This window comes from Dipteris shenzhenensis, chromosome 5 (assembly GCF_047967505.1).
Source record: "Dipteris shenzhenensis isolate YYH24624 ecotype China chromosome 5, Dip_SZ_1.0, whole genome shotgun sequence".
NCBI lineage: Eukaryota > Viridiplantae > Streptophyta > Polypodiopsida > Gleicheniales > Dipteridaceae > Dipteris > Dipteris shenzhenensis.
In genome coordinates, this window is record NC_141600.1 from 51566788 (window position 1) to 51587242 (window position 20455).

At 44.2% G+C, this 20455-nt stretch overlaps 1 protein-coding gene across 4 annotated transcripts in view; it reads right to left on the reverse strand.

The window, feature by feature from the left end:
* The window catches only part of LOC147902168 (uncharacterized), a 132189-nt gene that overhangs the window by 25482 nt on the left and 86252 nt on the right, over window positions 1-20455 (reverse strand). For all 4 annotated transcript variants that reach the window (XM_087374905.1, XM_087374904.1, XM_087374903.1 and 1 more), the window contains one exon: window positions 15638-15939. In XM_087374905.1, coding sequence (XP_087231031.1) covers window positions 15638-15939 — 302 coding nt within the window. The remainder of the gene's footprint in view (window positions 1-15637; window positions 15940-20455) is intronic.

The window sequence follows — 20455 nt, forward strand, 5'->3', positions numbered from 1 at the left end:
ACCGCACATCGATGTCGAATCAAAGCCTGATAATCCCTTGTGGGGGACCATGGCAAAACGTGCACCATTTGCTACCCAAAAAAGAGTGGTGAATGTTCCAAAAGCATTTGCCTGTGAACCTCATCTACCATAATGACCTCAAAAAAGCCTCTCGCTGCATAGTGTACCTTACGAACAAACGAGCCAACCAGTGTTCGGGTCAACCAGTTGCCTACCTCTGCAGCAGGTGGCATCCGACCTGGGAAAAATAAAATGACTGCATTTTTGGCATATTCTCTAACTGGATCCACAATTTCATCCACTTCAACCATGAGACCAACCGATGGAACAGAGTCTTTCCACTCTTTCCTTGTGTCTGCAAATCCTTCGTGCATGACATCATACACCAGTTGTGCTTCAATGGAATCATGCACGGGGTCATGCTGACCCTCAGCCTGCTTTTGCTTTTTGCATTGAGCCGATTGATCCTTTTGAAAAGTTTTTTCATAAAAGTATTCAGCCATGTCTTTTGAAGAAGATGGAACCCAAAAAAGGGGGTACCTGTAAAGTGATAAAAGAGAAAAAACACTCCCGAAAAACAGCCCACAAAGAAGAAGAAAATAGTGTATTTGCAAGGAGAAGAAGAGGAAAGAGATACTTAGGGATTTAAAAAGAAGAAAAGACAAGTTCTGGAGAAGGAAAAGAGAAAAAACCAGAAAAAGATTCAAGATGAACCATAAATCAGAGAAAAAAGAGAAGTTCTGGCGAGGGAAAGAGAAAAGGTAATCAAGTAGAAAGATTGAAGTTTGAGAACAAACACAAAAACAGCATACAAAGAGAAAGAAGAGAGAATTCGATAGCAAGAGCAACCAGGATGTGAATTCGAATGAGAAGAAGTGCCTCCCACAACATGCAGGTCCCATCAGCGTCAGCAACAGCAGTCCGTACAGCCGTACGGTTCCGTACTGACTGCACGAGAACTGTGCAGGAAGGGGGTCGAGGCTGGACTTTGGCGGGTTTGTATGGCGAGAAAGAGGCGGACAGAAGGGTGCTGTACCGTACGGCAAGTAGGGGCTAAGGCCTCTCTCTCAATCTCGCCCTCTCTCTCTCTCTCTCTCTCTTAGGCTTCACACACACACTTCTTTTTTTTTTTTTTTGTGAGAAGAAATATTTTATTGCTGTGAAATAATTACATTCATAGTTACTTCCAAAGTGGAGTAACTACTACTCAACTGAAAATCTCAGTATCAGCTAGATATACATCATGATCAATCAAACGAGTCTGAAAGCAATCATAGAACAATCGCCGCAGAGATCGTTTGAAAAAAACAAAAGATGGAGAAATAGGATCACCAAAGACTCTATGAATTCTGTCTATCCATAGAGTCCACAATGCCCAGTAGCGCACCCAAACAAAAAATAAATCAAAACCCTGTCTAGCTGGATGAAAACCAAATAACCAGAAGAACCAGCCAAAAGTAACAGTAGGAAATCTCGCTCGAAGCCCCTGTCGGATGAGAGCGAGGAAATCACAAGTGTGTGGACAATGCCAGAAGATGTGAAGCATAGATTCGACAGAATGTAGACATTTGTGGCAAACAACCGGAGCAATATATCTATGTGCGAGTAGCTGCCAAGATGGAAAAATGCCAAGTAGGACTCGCCAAAGGAAAAGCTGTTGCCGAAGAGGGACTTTATAATGCCAAAGGAGACGCAGCCGCTTTCTCCACCACTTTAGTGGGCGATCCATATGCCAAACAGAATTTGCTTTGTCAGAAATCCAAGGCAGACATAATAACACTTTATACAGAGAAGGCACTGTGATATGTGAGCTTCAAAGGACGGGCTGAAGAGGAAGAGGAATGTAGAGTCTAATCCTCAAGCCTATTCTGAAGTTCCAACCGAGGTATCGGCAAGAATGGTTGAAGCATTTCTGAAATTTGATGCCATAAAGGACGATAATGAGCTCCCAAACCATATTTGCTAGCAGCCATAGAAAAAGAGAAAAGAGTGCCATCATTCTGAAGTACATCCACCACAAAGGAAATGCCTTTGAAAGATAGAAAGTAAGAATGCCTTGGTTCTTGTATAGCCAAAGGAAGGTGAAATACTTTGGACCAATAAATATTCTCAGTCCTCAAGGAATTTCCCGACAAAGAATCCCTACCATTCCATTCCAGGTGGGATTAAATATGCTTCCAATCAAGAAGCAAACGAGAGACAAAAGGACAGCCTCTGATCTTGCCTTGAATAGAGCCAAATAGGAAATCCCACTGTGTAGGCTGGCAATGCCCAAAAGCAGGAGTATCAATATGCAACAAAAGAGAGCGGATCATGAAAGCCCAAGGCTCATCCCCTTGTATGAACTGCAACATCATTTTCCCCCTGTGAGCAAGTATATGCATTTGAATATTGAGTATGTTCAGACCCCCGTGCATCTTTGGAGAGCAGAGACGATGCATAGAGAGTAATCTGAGACTTTTCTTGCCATCTTTTGAACACCAAAAAGTATCCATGATAGCAGACATAGATCTGCCTTAGTGAACACGATGAGAGGCAGATAGAATTGTATATATGCTATCAAAATGGATTGCGTCATTCGCAAACGAACATGTAATGGCCAAGTTGCAAGCTTCCAATATTCAAGTTTTGTCCTTAACTTTGTAAGCACCCAATCAGTTTGTTGAGAACGAGTAAGTCCCCAACCTAGAGGATAGCCAAGATGTCGAATCAGTTGAGAAGTTGGAATAATTTCCCTAGGCACACACACACACTACACACACACACACACACACACACACACACACACATGTTTTTTTTTTGTCAAATTTTTTATGCTTTATATTATAGGTTGGCTATTCCCAAGAGGGAGATATGCCAAATTACACACACCTTTTTTTTGGATGGGGGGGGTTGAAAATTCTGATACTTTATATTACAGTTTGGCTTTTACATACTTTTTTCTTTTTCTTTTTTTTTTGTGAAATCTTTTATTTCTGTATGGGAAACCCCAAAAAGAGGTAAAAACCCACCAATAAGTACAAAGAAAAAATTTACAAGTAAAGCCTCAGAGCAAAAGTCATGAGGCAGCCAAGTAAAAAGTTACAAGATCAAACTGGAGGAGGATCAAACACAAAATCCTCCAGATTTAGATTGTTGCTTTGTAAAAATTGATGCAGTGAAGAAACTACACCATCAATAGAAACCACCTATTTTTTGCCCTTCTGATTCTTCTTAATATAAGCTAGAAGCCGGAATTTTTGAATCACAAGGTCAAAAACCTGTTGCAACAAACGATGAAAAGACTCCAGAGAAAAAGAAACATCTGCATCCTAAATAGAAAGAGACTTTGGCACAGTCTTCACAGACACACACACTTTTTCTTGTGGAATTTCACACACACACACACACATTTTTTCCGTGAAATCTTATATTTCTGTGTGGGAAACCCCAAAAAGAGATAAAAACCCACCAACAAGTACAAAGAAAAATTTACAAGTAAAGCTTCAGAGCAAAAGTCATGAGGAGAAAGAGACTGATGCTCAATAGGAGAGGAAGCTTGAACTGCTGCAGCAACAAAAAGATCATCCTTGGATTTGTCTACCTTCCTCCAGTAGTGCTTTGGAGTAGAAAAAGAAGGCTTATCCAAGGAAGCCATAGAAGAAACCGGAGGAGAAGGTAGAGGAATCTTGATAGCTGAGGAAGGAGAGGAGTGGTCCTAGCAACAGAAGGGCAAGCCCGTGCGAAATGACCAACTTGTCGGCACCGATAACAAGCTGTAGGAAAAGATGTAAACTGCAGCCGGATGCGCAAAGGATGAACAAATCCCAAATCTAGATCCAGAGAAGAGGGCACCGGCTGCAGCATATGCCATAAAATACAAATGCGAACATCCCAAGTGGCCTGCACAAAGTCCAGTCTCAGAACATGTAGAGGCCTCCCCAAAAGCGCTGCAAGGGTAGGAAGATGTGGAAGAAGAGGAACAGGCAGCGCTTTTAGAGTAATCCAAACTGGACAGTGAGTGAGAAGAGAAGCAACCGGATCAAAAAGTGGATCCCAAGGCATCACGTAAGCAAAGAAACCAGCCCCAGGAACACTAGCACGGCTGACAAGGCTCTCCACCACCTCAATCGAAGAAACCCGGGCATAATAAAAAACTTTGCCTAGAAAAATAAAGGAAGAAACAAGATCTAGGCCTGCAACTTCAGCCCAACGACGGAGCTGAGCTGCAGAAAGAATCCTGCCCATAAAATATAGACAGATCCCAAACTGCTGAGCCTGTCGAAGACCAGAAACTAAGAGGGCAGAATCCAAAGAGCAAACCATAGGACAACCCGAGGAGGGAGCATCTGTGATGGAAGCAGCACACAGTTGTCGAAGAAGATCCAACTGGAGAGAGGAAAAAGGACCATCTACCACATCAAGCTTTGCAGATTTGAATAAACGCGAAGCAAGGAGACCACCACGCTTCCGCCGAATAAAAACACGAGCAGGAGGATCAGGCATGGAAGGAGTAGTAGAAGCAGATAAAACAAAGAACCCATTTGGCAAAGCAGCAGGGAGAATGGAGAATCATACATCAAGAAAAGACGAAGATAAAGAGGACTGCTGCTACTGGAACTGAAAAGATAGGAAAGGAGGAACAGAAACAAGCTGTAACGATGGGGAAGAAGGTACAGACGAAGCAAGAGCTGAAGGGCTAGGGACATAAAAAGAGGGAAAATCAAAATCTGCAGCACGCCGGAACTGAAGAGTCGACCGTACAGACTGTACAGCCAGCCGTACGGCTGGAACATGAACATCAGATGGTAAAAGCGCCTACAGATCAGGTACGGACAGCAACGGAGAAGCTGTTCAGGGCGACTGAGATGCACGTTATTCACCGTGACTGAATAAGAGTCTGGTGTGGGATTATCAGTATCCCAAAGAATGCAAAATCGATGTGAATTGCCATTAGGCCGTGGTGGGCAGACCACTTTGCCTAAAGAAGCTGCAATTTTAGGCAAAAGTGAGGCCATGCATTGTGGGAAGTCTACAACTTCAACCTAGACCGGGCATCTGTGTCGGATTAAAGCCTGATAATCCCTTGTGGGAGAACATGGCAATACATGCACCATTTGTTGCCCCAAAAAAAGCGGCGAATGTTCCAAATGCATTTGTCTGTGTAGCTCATCCACCATAATAACCTTAAAAAAACCCTTGGCTGCATAGTGCACTTTGCGAACAAACGACCAGCCAGTGTGCGAGTCAACCAGTTGCCTATCTCTGCACAGCAGGTGGCATCCGGCCAGGAAAAAATAAAATTACTGCATTTTTAGCATATTCTCTGACGGGATCCACAATTTATTCTACTTCCACCATGAGGCCAACTGATGGAACCGAGTCTTTCCACTCTTTCCTGGTGTCTACAAATCCTTCATGCATGACATCGTAGACCAGTTGGGCCTCAAGAGTATCATGTACCGGGTCATGCTGACGCTCAGCCTGCTTTTGCTTCTTGCAGTGAACCGAACGTTCCTTTTGAAATGTCTTTTCATAGGAATATTCAGCCATAGCTTTGTAAAAAGTGGAATTCAGAAAGGAGATACCTGTAAAGTGGTAGTGGAGGAAAAAAACCAGTCCCAAAAAAAGCCCACAGGAAGCCCACAGAGAAGAGCAAAAGAGTATATTTGTAAGGAGAAAGAAGGGAAAGAGGGATATAGAGGCCAAGATAGGATAGAAAACAGTTTTGTAGATGCAAAAGAGAAAAAAACCAGCAAAAAAACCCCAAATGAAATATATGTCAGAGGGAAATAGAAGATTTTGGCGATGGGAAAGGTGCAGCCAGCAGACCCAGAGACTGAAGAGGAGAGAAATGGGAGCGAAGGCCTTCAAGATCAGGGCGTAGCTGTAGTCCGGATGCAAAAACCCTGCGCAAAAAACAGACCAGGAACCAGAGATGATGTAGGAGCAGCAGGCTGCAACAGGCGAAAATGGCCGTGCAGGTCGTACAGCTGTACGGAAGCTGTATGGAGGTCTGACAGGCTGTACGGCGGCTTATGTCTGCTCCAAAAGATCGAGTTCAGGGCGTTGATGCAGCGCAATAGGGTGCTGATGCTCACGGGCTGGTTACGGGATGCTTTAGAGCTGATCTGCAAGGGCTCTCATACGGTTTTCGATGAGCGCAAGTAGCCAGTCATGATGTGATTGTGTTGTTTGACTCAGCGTCAACACACAATGTAATTAACTCAAAGCTTATTAAGAGGTTCAAGTTGAAAACTAGTCCGTCTGACTATGCTTATACAATCAAGATGGCAGACGGAAGTTCAACTAAAGTATGGGACCAAAGGGTTACCCAGTTGGAACTTCGAATTCAGGACTATGTTGAGAAGCTGGACTTTGAATTGACCAGACTTACTCACGCAGATATAGCCCTAGGCATGGCTTGGCATTTTTGGAAAAATCCAGCCATTGATTGGAAAAAGCATATTTACCAGTTCAAGATGAACGGGGTAGAATATGTTTTGCGAGGTGAAAAGGATTTACCTCGAGGACCACTGATTTCAGCCATAGAAATTCGGAGGACTCCGAAAGAGTTTATGTGTCTGTGTATAGCATCGGTAGAGTCGATTGATGATGCATCGACTAGCACTGAGGCTACCCAAGATGGGGAAATGGCCGAGTTGGCTAAAGAGATACTAGAGAAGTTCTCTGAATGTTTTAGGGATGAACTACCTTATGGGTTACCTCCAGAGCGGAAAGTTCAGCATAAGATTGAACTGATCCCGGGGGCAGAACCTGTAAATAGACCTCCCTATAGAATGAGTTTTACTGAAGAGGCGGAGGTGCGTAGACAACTGGAAGAATACCTCAAGTTGGGGCAGATTCAACCAAGTTTCTCACCTTTTGCTTCGCCAGTGATATTAAAGAAGAAAAAGGATGATACGTTTCGCCTCTGTATAGATTACAGAGCATTGAATAATATCACTGTTAAGCACAGGTATCCGATGGCTCGGATTGATGATTTGCTAGATGCATTACATGGAGCCGTGATTTTCAGCAAGATAGATCTTAAGTGTGGCTACCATCAGATTCGGATTAGAGCCGAGGATGTGCATAAAACCGCTTTCAGAAGCAGGTTTGGTCATTATGAGTTTTTGGTAATGCCCTTCGGACTTACCAATGCTCCAGCGACATTCGTCATGCTTATGAACGATTTACTACGTCCGTATATCAGAAAGTTCGTGGTACATTTTATTGACGATATTCTGATATTCAGTAAAAGTATTACTGAGCATCGTGAACACTTAAAAATAGTGTTCAGTACTTTGAGGAAAGCCAGTCTTTATGTAAATAAAAAGAAAACTATACTGTGTATGGTTAGGCTTGAATATTTAGGATTCATAATTACTCCATAGGGGGTAGAAATGGATCCGAAGAAAGTGGCTGCGATACTAACTTGGCCAATCCCCCAGAGTCTGACCGTGTTGCGATCATTCTTGGGATTTGTCCAGTTTTATAGAAGGCATATCAAAGGATATTCCGGAATAGTATCGCCATTGACTGATTTGACCTCAGATAAAGTACCTTTTATTTGGGGACAGAATCAACAAGAAAGTTTTAACACCATAAAACAATCTGTGGTCTCAGGACCGGTGTTAAAAATAGTTGATCCCCAGAAACCGTTGTTCCTAGAAACCGATGCAAGTGGCATTGCGGTAGGAGCAGTTCTCCTTCAAGAGGGAAGGCTAGTAGCCTTTGAAAGCAAGAATCAGAGTCTTTTTCTGTTCGGGATGCAGAAGTGCCTTTTTTACTAGAATCTTTTCATCCCATGTTACAACAGGTTTTTGACCCTGTGATTCAGAAATTTCGGTTACCAGCCTATATCAAGAAGAATCACAAGGGCAAAAAACAGCTGGTTTTTATTGATGGTGTGGTTTCATCACTGCATCAGTTTTTACAGAGCAATAATTTGAAGCTGGAGAATGCTGTGATTGATCCTCCTCCAGCTTGATATGTAACTCTTTACTTGGCTGCCTCATGACTTTTGCTCTGAGGCTTTACTTGTAAAATTTTTTCTTGTACTTATTTGGTGGGTTTTTACCTCTTTTTGAGGTTTCCCACACAAAAATATAAGATTTCACTAAAAAAAAAGTGTGTGTGTCTATATATATATGTGTGTGTGTGGTGGTGGTATGTGTGTGTGTGTGAGAGAGAGAGAGAGAGAGCTGCGTAGGTGTGTGTGAGAGAGAGCGTGTGTGTGTGTATGAGTGTGTGTGTGTGTGTGTGTGTGAGTGTGTGGTGTGGGCTTGGAAAGGATGTTATCAGGTGCACCGCTTACTAACTTAGTAACAGACACACTTAACAACACAGGTACTAACCTCTGAGAAGGTCCCGCCAATTGCATCTGCATATGTTCCGCATTGGGACTCTCATGCATTTCCGCGTCGCATTCAGATATTATCATATTGGCCGTGCGACGGTCTTTATTCAGTGGACAATCTTTCCACTGATGTCGCTGAAGGCAGCCGAAGCACAATCCTTCTTTTCTAGCTTTCACTTTTTGTTCAGGGGTCAACAAGGACTTTGACCAAGCCCGGGCTGCCATTGGAGTTATTTTCCTTTTCACCCCAACGGTGGTACTTGTTTTTGCTGGTCCCTCAACCGGCTTCACCTGCTTGGTTTGGCCACTTGGCTGCGAGACACTTGTCTTTGAAGTCCATTTCCTCTGAAATCCCCCTTTTCTCGGGTACTCATACTGAGTCCCTGCCTGCACAAATCTACTAGATCTGCCTCTGGCATCCTCATAGTTCAAGGCTACTGCAATAGATTCATCTAATGTAGTCACATATTTAGCCCGAACTTCCATTTTAATCTTGTCGTTCAGTCCATAGATATAGTCTTTTAACTGAACCGACATAGGGAGAGGGTCTGTTATTTTCATGACACATTCCCTGAATTTGTCGGTGTACTCTGCCACCGACAGACTCCTCTGACGAAGGTTTCTATAAGCATCCCAAGCTCGGGACTCTTCATCAGGTGGAAGAAAGTGTTTCTTAAATTCAGCTTTAAACCCTTCCCAGGTGGTAGGAGCAACTTGATCCTTCAGTTGCTTTATCCACCATCTATCCGCTGCCTCAATAAACAGGTGAGTGGCCTCACGGATTTTCTTTAGATCAGATCTAATTTCAAAAATGGCGAAGGCTTCTTCCCACTTGTGTAACCAAACCTCGATCATATCAGAACTGCGCTCGGTCATCCGACCAGCGTACTTCTCCGGTCTATAGTTAGCAATATTAGGCACCTTGACCCTCGCACGCTCTGATGAATGTATACTGGGCTCTGGCTCTGCTGGAGCTTTGCCCTTATCAATTCTAGATGGTCTAGCCGACAAGGCTTGCACCATCTCCCTAATCTCATTCTGACCAGCATTCACTACATCTCCAACACCTTTTACAGCATACGAAGCATTATTAGCACATGTAACAGTCCCCCCTCAAGGTGCATCAACTAGAGAATGAAACAACTGTCTGCAAGATGTGACATGCTTGGAAGCACTACTATCCAAGTACCAGGACTGAGCATCATTAGCAGTAAAGAGTGCATCAGCTTGAAATCAAGTTGACTTCAATGCCAAGCACAAAAAGGACATTTGTCAGAGTGATAGGATGGCAGGAAATGGATGTGAGCTGCACATCTCCAACACCTTTTACAACATACGAAGCATTATTGGCACATGTAACAGTCCCCTCTCGAGGTGCATCAACTAGAGAATGAAACAACTGTCTGCAAGATGTGACATGCTTGGAAGCACCACTATCAAAGTACCAGGACTGAGCATCATTAGCAGTAAAGAGTGCATCAGCTTTGGAGGGATCAAATGAGCAATGGACAGCCCATGCCCAATCATCCTGAAGAGCATGTGCATGTGAAGCATCTGCTGGCTCATGGGATTCAATGGCATGTGAGGCATTAACTGTCAATCCTGCTTTCTTTTTCTCCGAAGCAATGCGCTTCCTGCATTCTGAAATGTCATGCCCAAGCTTGCGACAATAGTTGCATCTTTTCTTCTTTCCCTTATCTACTGTATTTTTAGATGCATGGGAGGAATTGCAGCTGCTATGCGTAGATTTTGGCTTGCCCATAGGCTTGGAAGCCTTGCCTCTTCCTGTCTGCTGTGAAGCAAATGCATGATCAGGAATAATGGCTTGTCTGTTAGCTCTACTTTGCTCTTCCTGCAAAAGCAAAGTAACTAGCTGGTCAAAAGAGTAGTGGTCTGGATTACCCATGGCCACTAGTCGAAGGGTTGTAGCAAACCCTTGATATGTATCTGGCACTCCATTCAATGTGGTACTGACGAGCTGTGAATTTGGCACCACCTCATCAATGTTGGCAAGCTGTTCCATGAGGTCCTTGACCTTTGTCAAATATGCATCCATTGACTCACCTTCATTCATATTCACTTTCTGTAATTGCCTTCTCAAATATGCAACACGAGCTTCATTGCGTATCTGATAGAGAGAAGCCAATTTATCCCAAGCATCCTTTGCTGTCCTGCAAGACCGCATGTGTGGAATAATGATTCTCTTGCATTATAAAGCAATGCATGAATGTGCATTTGCATCTCTGTATCCCATCTTGACTATTCTTGAGTTGGAAGAGTAGCAGTAGGAGTGCTAGAGGAAGAGGCATCAGGAGGAGTACCCCCTACAGAAGGACCAGCAGTAGAAACAACCACTGTAGCATTGGCTAGCCTCAGATCAGCCCCAGAAACAATATTCCACAAATGCTTTGCAACAAGAATATGTTTCATGAGATAAGACCACATCGGATAGTTGGTGCCATCCAACTTATCATCTTCACGAAGAACTCCAAATAAATCTTGATTGTTCCCAGCCATAGCAAATGTGATACCCTGAAAAAGACCTGAAAACCCAAAAGCCTCAAGGCTATCACTGCAAAAAGCTGGCTGTCCCAAAAATGACAGCAAATATCTGCAAATTTCTGACCCAAATCAAAGGGCAAATGCAGATCTGACCCAAATGTGACTGTGACAGGCAATGTTCACTGCAAAAACAGCAAATTTGGCAAAAGCCCCAAATTTATTGAGGGAAATAGGCCAAAAAGAAGGCAAATGTAGAAAAGCCCCAAATTTTGCTGAAATTTTGCAAATGTGACCCAATGTATGATAATCTGACCCAATGTCCTGCAAATGTAACTGAATGTCCTGCAATCTGACCCAATGTACTGCAATTTAAACAAGAAATTGCAGACTAAATCCCAAAACTCCAATATTCTTGCAAGAAATTGCAATCAAAGGAGGTTAAAGGAAATGAAAGCCCCAAATTTGCCAATGTCCTGCAAAAGCCCCAAAACTGCAAATGTTTGTAGATGACTGCAGTGAGACCAAGAACGTGATTCAAGCCAATGCCGAAACAGGTACGGAACCTGTGGTGAAACTGTACGGAATACCCAGATCAAGTACAAGTTGTACGACTGAAGGTACGTGTGTACGGGAAGCTGGTACAGGCTGCTGACGACTGATCTGTAGGTACGGTGCAAGTACCTTGTACGGAGTTCCTACGCAGGTACAGTTGTACGGCGTACGTACCTTGTACAGAGTTCCTACGCAGGTACAACTATACGGTGAAAGTACCTTGTACTCCTACGCAGGTATAGTTGTACGACGTAGGCACCTTGTACGGCGAACTGAAGGTATAGGTACCTTGTACGGCAAACTGAAGGTACGGCGATGCAGGTACAGACGTGCAATACGGCAAAGCAACGCGCAGGTACGGACGTGCAGTACGGCAAAGTGATGCGCAGGTACGGACGTGTAGTACGAACGCAAATACCAAGCCTTCCGTACGACTGTACGAAAGGGAATGCAATTACACCTTTTGTTTGGGAAGCTGGACGCCTGGATCTTGGACAGCAGCTGAAGAGCCTCGAACAGGCTGGGAATGTGTCGACCAGCAGGGCAGAAAACTCCCAATGAGCAATGGAGGACTCGGGGGCTGAGGAGAGCTGGAAGACTAGAGCAATACCTGCTCTGATACCACTGAAGGTACGAAACGAAGAGAGAGAGAGAGAGAGTGCAGATACAAGACGAGTCGATAGATCAGTCACGTCAAATCTTAGATAGATGAAAATACACAAGTACAAAGTACTTGTACCTAGACCTAGGACTAAGTGTCCTAGGTGTCACATAGGACTAAGTGTCCTATGTGGCCTAGAAGGCACTAACACTATAAGTGCCTACACTCATGCCTACAAGGCACATACCATGGCCTATAGGGCATCACTAGAACCACCAGAAGATGGCCTACAAAGTCTTGCCCAGTATGTAGTAAATGCATTATGATGAAATGTATAACCAAGCACTGACCCTTGGAGAAGCAGCCATAAATCTTCAGCCTGCACAGAAAGCAACATGCTATCCCATTTCTGCCTTTCCAATGATAGCATATGAGATCTTGAAGTGGTGTTATCTCTCGGCAGAGGGGAATTATTAAAATCTCCACACATAAATGCATTAGATCTCCATGGATATTTGCTTAAAGAATCCCATAAGGAAGCCCTCACGGCAGAGGTCTGGGAGGCATAGACTGATGCAAACTCAAGAATATCACCATTGACATTACATTGTATGACCATCCATCTGCCACTGCTGTCATTGAAGGCTAACTGAGGCTCCAGCTCATGTCTAACCATTATGCATATACCTGAGTAGGTAGTGGTACCAGCATAATATATATCATAGCCTCCAAAGTAATCATGATGACCAGCCTTAGAGTGTTGATTATGCTCTTGCAAACAAACAATATCTGGCTGCATTTTATGTACATAATTCCAGAAAAGCCTCCACTTTGAGACATTGCAGAGGCTCTGTACATTGTATGTAAAGCACTTGAGTGTGTGATGCATGAAAGAGATATATACAGAAAAGTATAAGGGTGAAACAAGATATCAAAGAGGCAAAGCCTCTGCCTGCATGGGCTGCATGCCTTCATGATCCATGAAAGATATGGCATTCTCCCCTTCTTCAGAATCACATATGGGGATGGCCTTCTTCAAAACCCCCACCCAATTTTGAAGGACAGGAGCTGAAGTGGAAGCCTGTCCTGGAGAGGGAGAAGAAGCATCCCATTGACGTGATTGAAAGGGGCGTTGCTTCAATACAATCACCTTCTTGGGCTGTTGAAAACCATCCCGATCTGTTCCCACATATTCCTTCATCTTCTCTTTTTCTTTTTCTTTTCCTTTTCCAGCAAGTGATTGCACTTGATTGATTGATTTGGCATTCTTTGCTCCATTTCTATTTGCTCCCTTAACTTGCAAATTCTCATTCTTTTCCCGTGTCTGGGGCGGCAAGGCATTAGGAGGGGGTTGATGCAGAACCATTGGGCGTTCAGAGGCTAGATGCCCAAACTTGTGGCAGGCAAAACAAGCTCCTGCAAACACACCCCATTTCAATTCAAAATACTTTTTCCCCAATTGCACTCCCTCAACTTCCATTGCAATAGAAGGAGGGGTGGGTGTATCAGTGTCCCAGAGGATGCAAAACCTGTTACGGTTTCCCATGGGGCGTGGAGGACAAATGACCAGTCCCAAAGAAGCAGCCAGGCCAAGCAATTCTTCATGCATATAATCCGGGAAGTTAACAACCTCAACCCATACAGGACAATGATGTCGTATAAGACTTTGGTAATCCTTATTTGGTGACCAAGGCATAGCATGTACCATCTGCTTCCCGTAGAAGAGGGGAGAAAGCTCAAGTAGCCTCTGCTTGCACAAAGCATCTGATAAGTGCACCTCATAAAAGCCTCTAGATGCAAAATAGGCACCCTCTATAAAGCATCCTCCAAGGATGGACTTGATCCACTATGCAACATCACTGGCTGCTGGGATTCTTCCTGGAAAGAATATTATTACCGCAATTTGAGATAGCTTCCTGAGAGGATTCATGAGGGATGGCAATTTCAATTTGTATGTGACCTCTGGAACTGGTTTGCCCCATTCTTGTCGTGACTGCTGAAAGTCATCCTTAAGTGTATCAAACACATATTGAGCTTCCATAGTAAGCTCATCATCTTGTGATGCAGGCTGAGAAGGACAGCGCTTGGCATCTACGGGTCTTTCTTTGCGAGCATATGTACACACATCCGAACTTGAAGCCATGATTGAAATATGGCAAAGCAAGAAAGAGCTGTACGGAGGGATATAGAGTGAAAGATAAAGTAGACAGAGAACTGTACCGAAGAGCACCGGAGGAAAAAACCCAGAACTGTACAGCAGAGATTGTACGGAGTAAACTGCATAGAAGGGACTGTGTGCTGTACGGAAAAGTTTGTACGGACGAAAATGGATTGCACGGAAATACCAGCAGAATTTGTACGGAAGAGGCTGGGCTGTATGAAGAGGCTGACAGGGCGCTGGAAACTGTGTTGTACGGAAGGACTGATGAAAGGCGTACGTACGCACGGAAAAAACAGAGGTCGGAGAAAGTGTGCAGGCCTGCGCTCAGATCTGCGCAGGGATGGTGAGCCTACCCTAGGCACTGGTACGGTCGTCCGGAAATCATACGGCCACCGTACGGGCGTACGGATGGAAGGGGGGCCTGCAAGAAGATCTTGGCGGGGCGCTCAGCTTGCTCACGCTCACACACACACACACACACACACACACACACAACACACACACCACTCCGTTTCCACTAACACACACACACACACAAACACACACACACACACACACACATACACCCTTACAGGGACGAAAAGCTATGCTATATTTAATTTAGAGTGAACAAGAGAAATACATGACAAGATACTAAAAAGGAAATTCAAAAAACAAACACATTAGATTCTAGAAAAACCAGGGCAAAAGCATGTATTCTGATTTGGGTGAAACAACTGTTTTGTTGAGAGCGTTTACTCCTATTTTGAAACGTTTCGTCTGTTTTGCATTTTGAGGTTTCGAACAGGATGAAACAGGTTTTCATGTGACTGGATCGAAGCCAGAAGAATTGAAAAATCACAGGCCGAGTCTCTGCCACAGTGGGTTATACATTCACTGGGAGCAGTAGGTTGCAATAAGGAAAGGTCAAAGAAGGGATGCCTGCAGGGAATCCCTTCTTTGAGCATGCGGCCTTTGTGCAGGCAAGTGAAATATGGGAGCTACAGAATTTGGATTGAAGCCAGCTGCCAGAAGAATAAGATATTTTAAGCTTTTCTCTTAGCATTAAGAGATTTCAAGGCTTAACAATCGATTGATATCTCATAAATTGCTTTAGTACCACACTTTCCTAGGCTTGTTAGACTAGCAGATTTTCATCTACTATTTTAACTGAACTGGCAATTCACCAATCAAAGAATTCATTGCTGAGACTAGCTCGGTCTCATTAGACAAGAATAGACCTTTAATCCATGCCATACCCAGTTGCTTTTTCAATGCCTTGGACATGTCAGAGGAAACTAAATCAACACATATTTCATCATCTTCAGAACACCAGTTTTTAAAAACAATAACAAATCAATAGCCCATATGTGTCAACTAAGTAGGACCAAATGGAAAAACATCAATAATCCTGCTTCCTTGAAACGGTACCAGAGAAAAACAGCAATCCTGACTAGTTACAAAGTTGATTAAGCTGTGCGTAGTCACCAGAAAATTATACCTGTTCATAGTGCTCCTTTGTCATGGGAACCTCATGGGGGGTTTGAAGACGATCAACAAGAAGCTTTGCTATGACATTTGATGGTTGAGGTGGTAATACATCAGTCTTTACAGACTGTTCTAACTGACTGGAGATCTGTGCTAATGTTCGATGCAGAAGGTTTTCCAATTGAGCTGCTATTAGGCTACCTTGAGAAAAGCTACCTATTCTATCTACTCCGATGGTTTTTGTATGAGCAGCATCATGCTTCCATCCAGTTTTTGCATGAGCAACATCATGCTTCGATACGCTCCTATAGTTTTCTGGACATAAAATCATGAAATAAAATTCAGATATGATAGGCAACAGATTCGAATATCCTCTACTGAACACCAGTAAGGAAAATTTCTGTAAGTTCTAGGACAGAGACTTGGCTGGGTAAACTTGACCTCAAGTCCACTTACAAACAAGTCAACTATTACAAACATTGTTGATTTAACTGATCCACTTAAAACACAAACATAATAACTCAGTACTGCATTGCATGAAGTACAGTTTCTTCAAGCATTGATAAATTGCAAACTTCAAAATGCTAAAACTAGTATGGATAAAGCGATATGAAAACAAAGCAATCTGAGGAACTCAAAATAACGTGAACAAAGAAGAAAGGAAAAAGAGATTCGAAAAGAACTCAAAAGCAAAATGCAGATGTCTTTAACCAAGACAATCTTCCAATATCATCAATATCTTGTACAGATGTCATGTAGTGCAACAGACATATCTAGATGAATCCAACAACAATGCAATCAGAATGTAAAAGGGAAAAATCAATGCTGTTATTAATCTCCTTATTTCCAGGCACAAAGTTAAAAATCACGATGGTCTATAAACACGTACCCAAAGGGAAAAATCAATGCAGTTATAAATATCCTTATCTCCAGGCACGAATTTTAAAATTGGTCTATAGCACATACCCATATGCCATATACCCTCTCACATGAGTACACATACCATGGTCACCAAGAAACAAGCTTCACCCTAATGAAGCATAGCATATGTTCTATGGCAAAGCATTTTTCGAAACTCCAAGAAATATAAATTATTGATAACATATCTATATGTGCTATATTTGTGTATATAATCAGTGCAGATCAATTTGGAGGCATCTAGTGAAAAGGCTAAATTCCTAAACACTTTTTAGTGGAAACAAGTTTCAAAATGTTTCACTTGAAACATTTACTGTGGCCAAGAGTTATGCAAATGTCTGCATACTGAGTCTCTCTTACAATCTCACAGGTGAAGGACATAGTCAATCATGTTTAAGGCTAGAAATTATAGAGAAGGCTAGGAAAAAAAGGTTCACACAGTCTTCATCGAGGCTACAACTACTCCTAAGAGAAGACTGTTTCAATTTAGTCACTCATACAAAAGCACAGTGAAGAAACTAGGCAAAACCACCCCCAATACACATGTGCACACACCAAACCCAAAAAAGGCGGGGAAAGGAGAAAAAAGAGAGCTTATTACATATCAGGAGGCTGCAGCTGAGACAAGACTCTACGAGGTGAAATCCGCATCTCCAGTAATGTGGCAAAAAAAGCATCCAAGAGCAGTTCCAAACTGGTCATGTAACAAAAAACAATCAATGCAACTGTAACCTCAAAATTATCTACTTCATCCTGCACAGGAGGGAATAAATTTAACTTCTATGCATGAAGATCAGCTGCAAAGCGTATGATTATAGAACTAATCACTCAAACATCTTCATATCTCTTCTACGTTTTAACCACGGACAGGTTTTTGCCATGCGCCAGCTTGGAGGAGATGAGCTTAGGAGATGTTGCCACGTGCACCTTTGGACTCTAGGACTATCACTACCTCTTGGATTACCACCCTTGGACTCTTGGACTTTTCACAAGCTCTTGGACAACCACCCTTGGACTCTTAGACTACCAAACTCTCTTGGACTACCACACTTGGAGTCTTAAACTACCATGGGCTCTTGGACTACCACCCTTACTTTGATGGCCGTATGGATGAGTATGCAGGGAGACTCCCATGCAACCTCAACTAGGAGGGCTTCTTTCTTTAGGGAATGGAAGGATTCTCCTTTCTTCTCTGAGACTCCTACAGGGTTGAGGTGGCACTTTCAGCCTCAGCCTTGGTTGTTTTCCACCTCACTTTGAGGGGGTTTTATTTATCCTCATGATTTCATGATGTATTCCGCTTTGAGCTTACTCTCGCGGGTTTTTTCTTCTACTTAATAGAAGTCTATTTCTGAAAAAAAAAAAGGCACCTGCTTGAATCCACAGCCAAACAATGGCTCACTGCACAAATGCATGATAAAAGAAAAAACACCTGCAAGATTCACCTGCAATGAGAACTCTCCAAATGACCAAGGCACCCTTTTACAGAAAGACTAGAACAGCCCGTATAGTACGGACTGTATGGCTGTACTGACATCTAACGAGAGTTGTACGGCCCTAATGTCAGCACAGGTGCAGAAGTCAACATAGGTACGGTTGATCAGAACAGTACGCATGATCATACTGTTGTACGGCCTAATATGCATTGATAGAGGAGCTATTGCAGGTATGTACGGAAGAACTGTCGGGAGCAGTACGGACAGCGCAGGAAAGGAGGTGTACAGACTAATGCATGTGTACGGTCAACATTACGGCAGTCTACTGTCAACAGTACGATAGTCGTATAAACGAAGGTACGGCGCAAGTACCTGTACCAAACAGCACTGTTCAGAAGATAACGCACGTACGGTGATGTACTGCATTGTACGGACTACTTACAATAGTGTACGGATGGAGACAGTGTTACTCTATAGTACGAATGACAGCACTTGTACACATGGGAGCAGATTGGCGCTGGTACGAAATGCAGTAAGGCTAGAGCGACGCTGGGTGTATGGACGATTGCACTATACGGAACAACCAACTATGGCTGTACGGAATGATTCACAGGTAGGTAGCTTCTCACGCTTGAGCTGAAGCTTGTGGGTGAGAGCAGGTCCGAGAGCTCTAGCTGCTCTGATACCAAATGATGGAAAAGAGAGAGAGCAGGAAGCAAGAGAGTGTAAGTTGAACGTCAAGTATGCAATAGAAAAGTCAACCAAAATACAAAGGGGGGATAAGGTTTCGTCTAAGTGACAAACCTTATCCTTCACTAACCGTAGTAAGTGAACTAATTGTGGTTAGGGGGAAAAACCTCTAAATGAGGGAAAAGTGCCCCTAACCCACTTATTGTCATTACATTTTGTCTTCGAGGAAGATTTTCTTGGTGGTGACCCTTGGTGTGGCCAGAGGGGCTCTATGGCAGCACCCTCGAATCCCACAACCGTTAAGATTCTCCTTTCCCCAACCGACAAGCAACAGGTGAAGCATGCAGTTCGGTCACTTCAGGACAAGGCGATCGTGGGCAGAATTGTGGGCCTCACTCCTACAAGGAAACAAGTGCGAGAGTGGATCCAAGCGAGCTTGGCACTAGAGGGTGACCACATTTAGGAGGTCACCATCCATGGAAGAGGCGTATTCGTTATCTAGCTGAGCTCCCCCAACACTGCCTCGACAGTCGTGGAGCAGAGCCCCATCCTCCTAGGGCCCGCATCTGCTGTACCTCTTTCCTTGGTACCATGGCTTTACAGTGGAGGACATGGACACGACACACCATGTTCCCTGTTTTTCGGTTACGCTCTACTTCCCAGGGCTCCCAAAGAAGTATCGATCCATTCTTCCCTTCATTGGTCGGACATTTAGACCGTTGCAAACAGATGGGTCACCTAGCTAGAGATTGCCCCCGCAGCCAAGGCCAAGCCCCTCCCCCCCAACCCCCGTAGAGCACACAGAGTCAGCAGGCCTTAGCCCAGCACCCCCCCAGACAAGAGCAGCAGGAGTCTCAAACCCCTTGGGTGACCCCCTTAGAAGGGGATTGGGGAGCCAAGTTAAAAAGAGAAAGAAACCAAGCAAACAGGCCCGCAAGCGTCGCAGGCAGAGGACTAGATGCAGAGCGAGAGACAAGGCTTTTCAAGAGGCACCTGAGGAGTAGCAACAGCAGAGGGCCCCAGGAGCTCCTAACGCTGTGATGGTGGAAGCTGCGGACGTTACCCTGGCAGCGACTGAGGAGGAGCGAGTCCAGAGCCCCAGTGAGTCTGATCAGCAGGGGGGGCATGTGGTTACCCCTACTCTCCCCCTCCCCCCTCCCCCTCCGGATCCCGCTCCCTCTCCACTCCCCCCCCCTCCCTCCTGGATTCCCCCGCCCCCTCCCCTCCCCTCGCCCCTCCTACTATGGTCACCCTCACCACCCGCCCCCTCCCTCCTGGACGAGTGAATGGGGCCATAGGGACTGGACCTGTGGCACGCTCATGGTGCGGAGGTGAATTTTCAGCTGTAGCATAGGTCCTCGGGTTGCATTCTGGTGAGAAGTGTAGGCTGAAGCATGGAATGCAACTCTCATACTCGCATAGGTGAGAAAGAGGGCTAGATCACAACGATGGGTGGAGGTTCTGGACTCCATGAGAGTTCAAGGGTTTAAAAGGGGGTTGCATGGTTCAGAAGGGGGATAAGGTGGAGAAAGCTAATTAGGATTCCAAAATTCGGAGAGGGTTGCAGGGTTCAGGAGGAGTTGAGGCTTGAGGAATGGAGAGCTAGTCCCTTTCGCGTCTTCAGGGGTAAAGGGTTGAGAAGGAGAATCAAGGGAGGAAGGAGGAGGTGGAGGGAAGAGGAGGAGGAGGAGGAGGAGGAGGAGGAGGGGAGATTGCAAGTTTAGAGCATGCTATCACATGATAGTGTTGAGAGAGCATGGACCCAAGGGAGATCAATCACATGAACA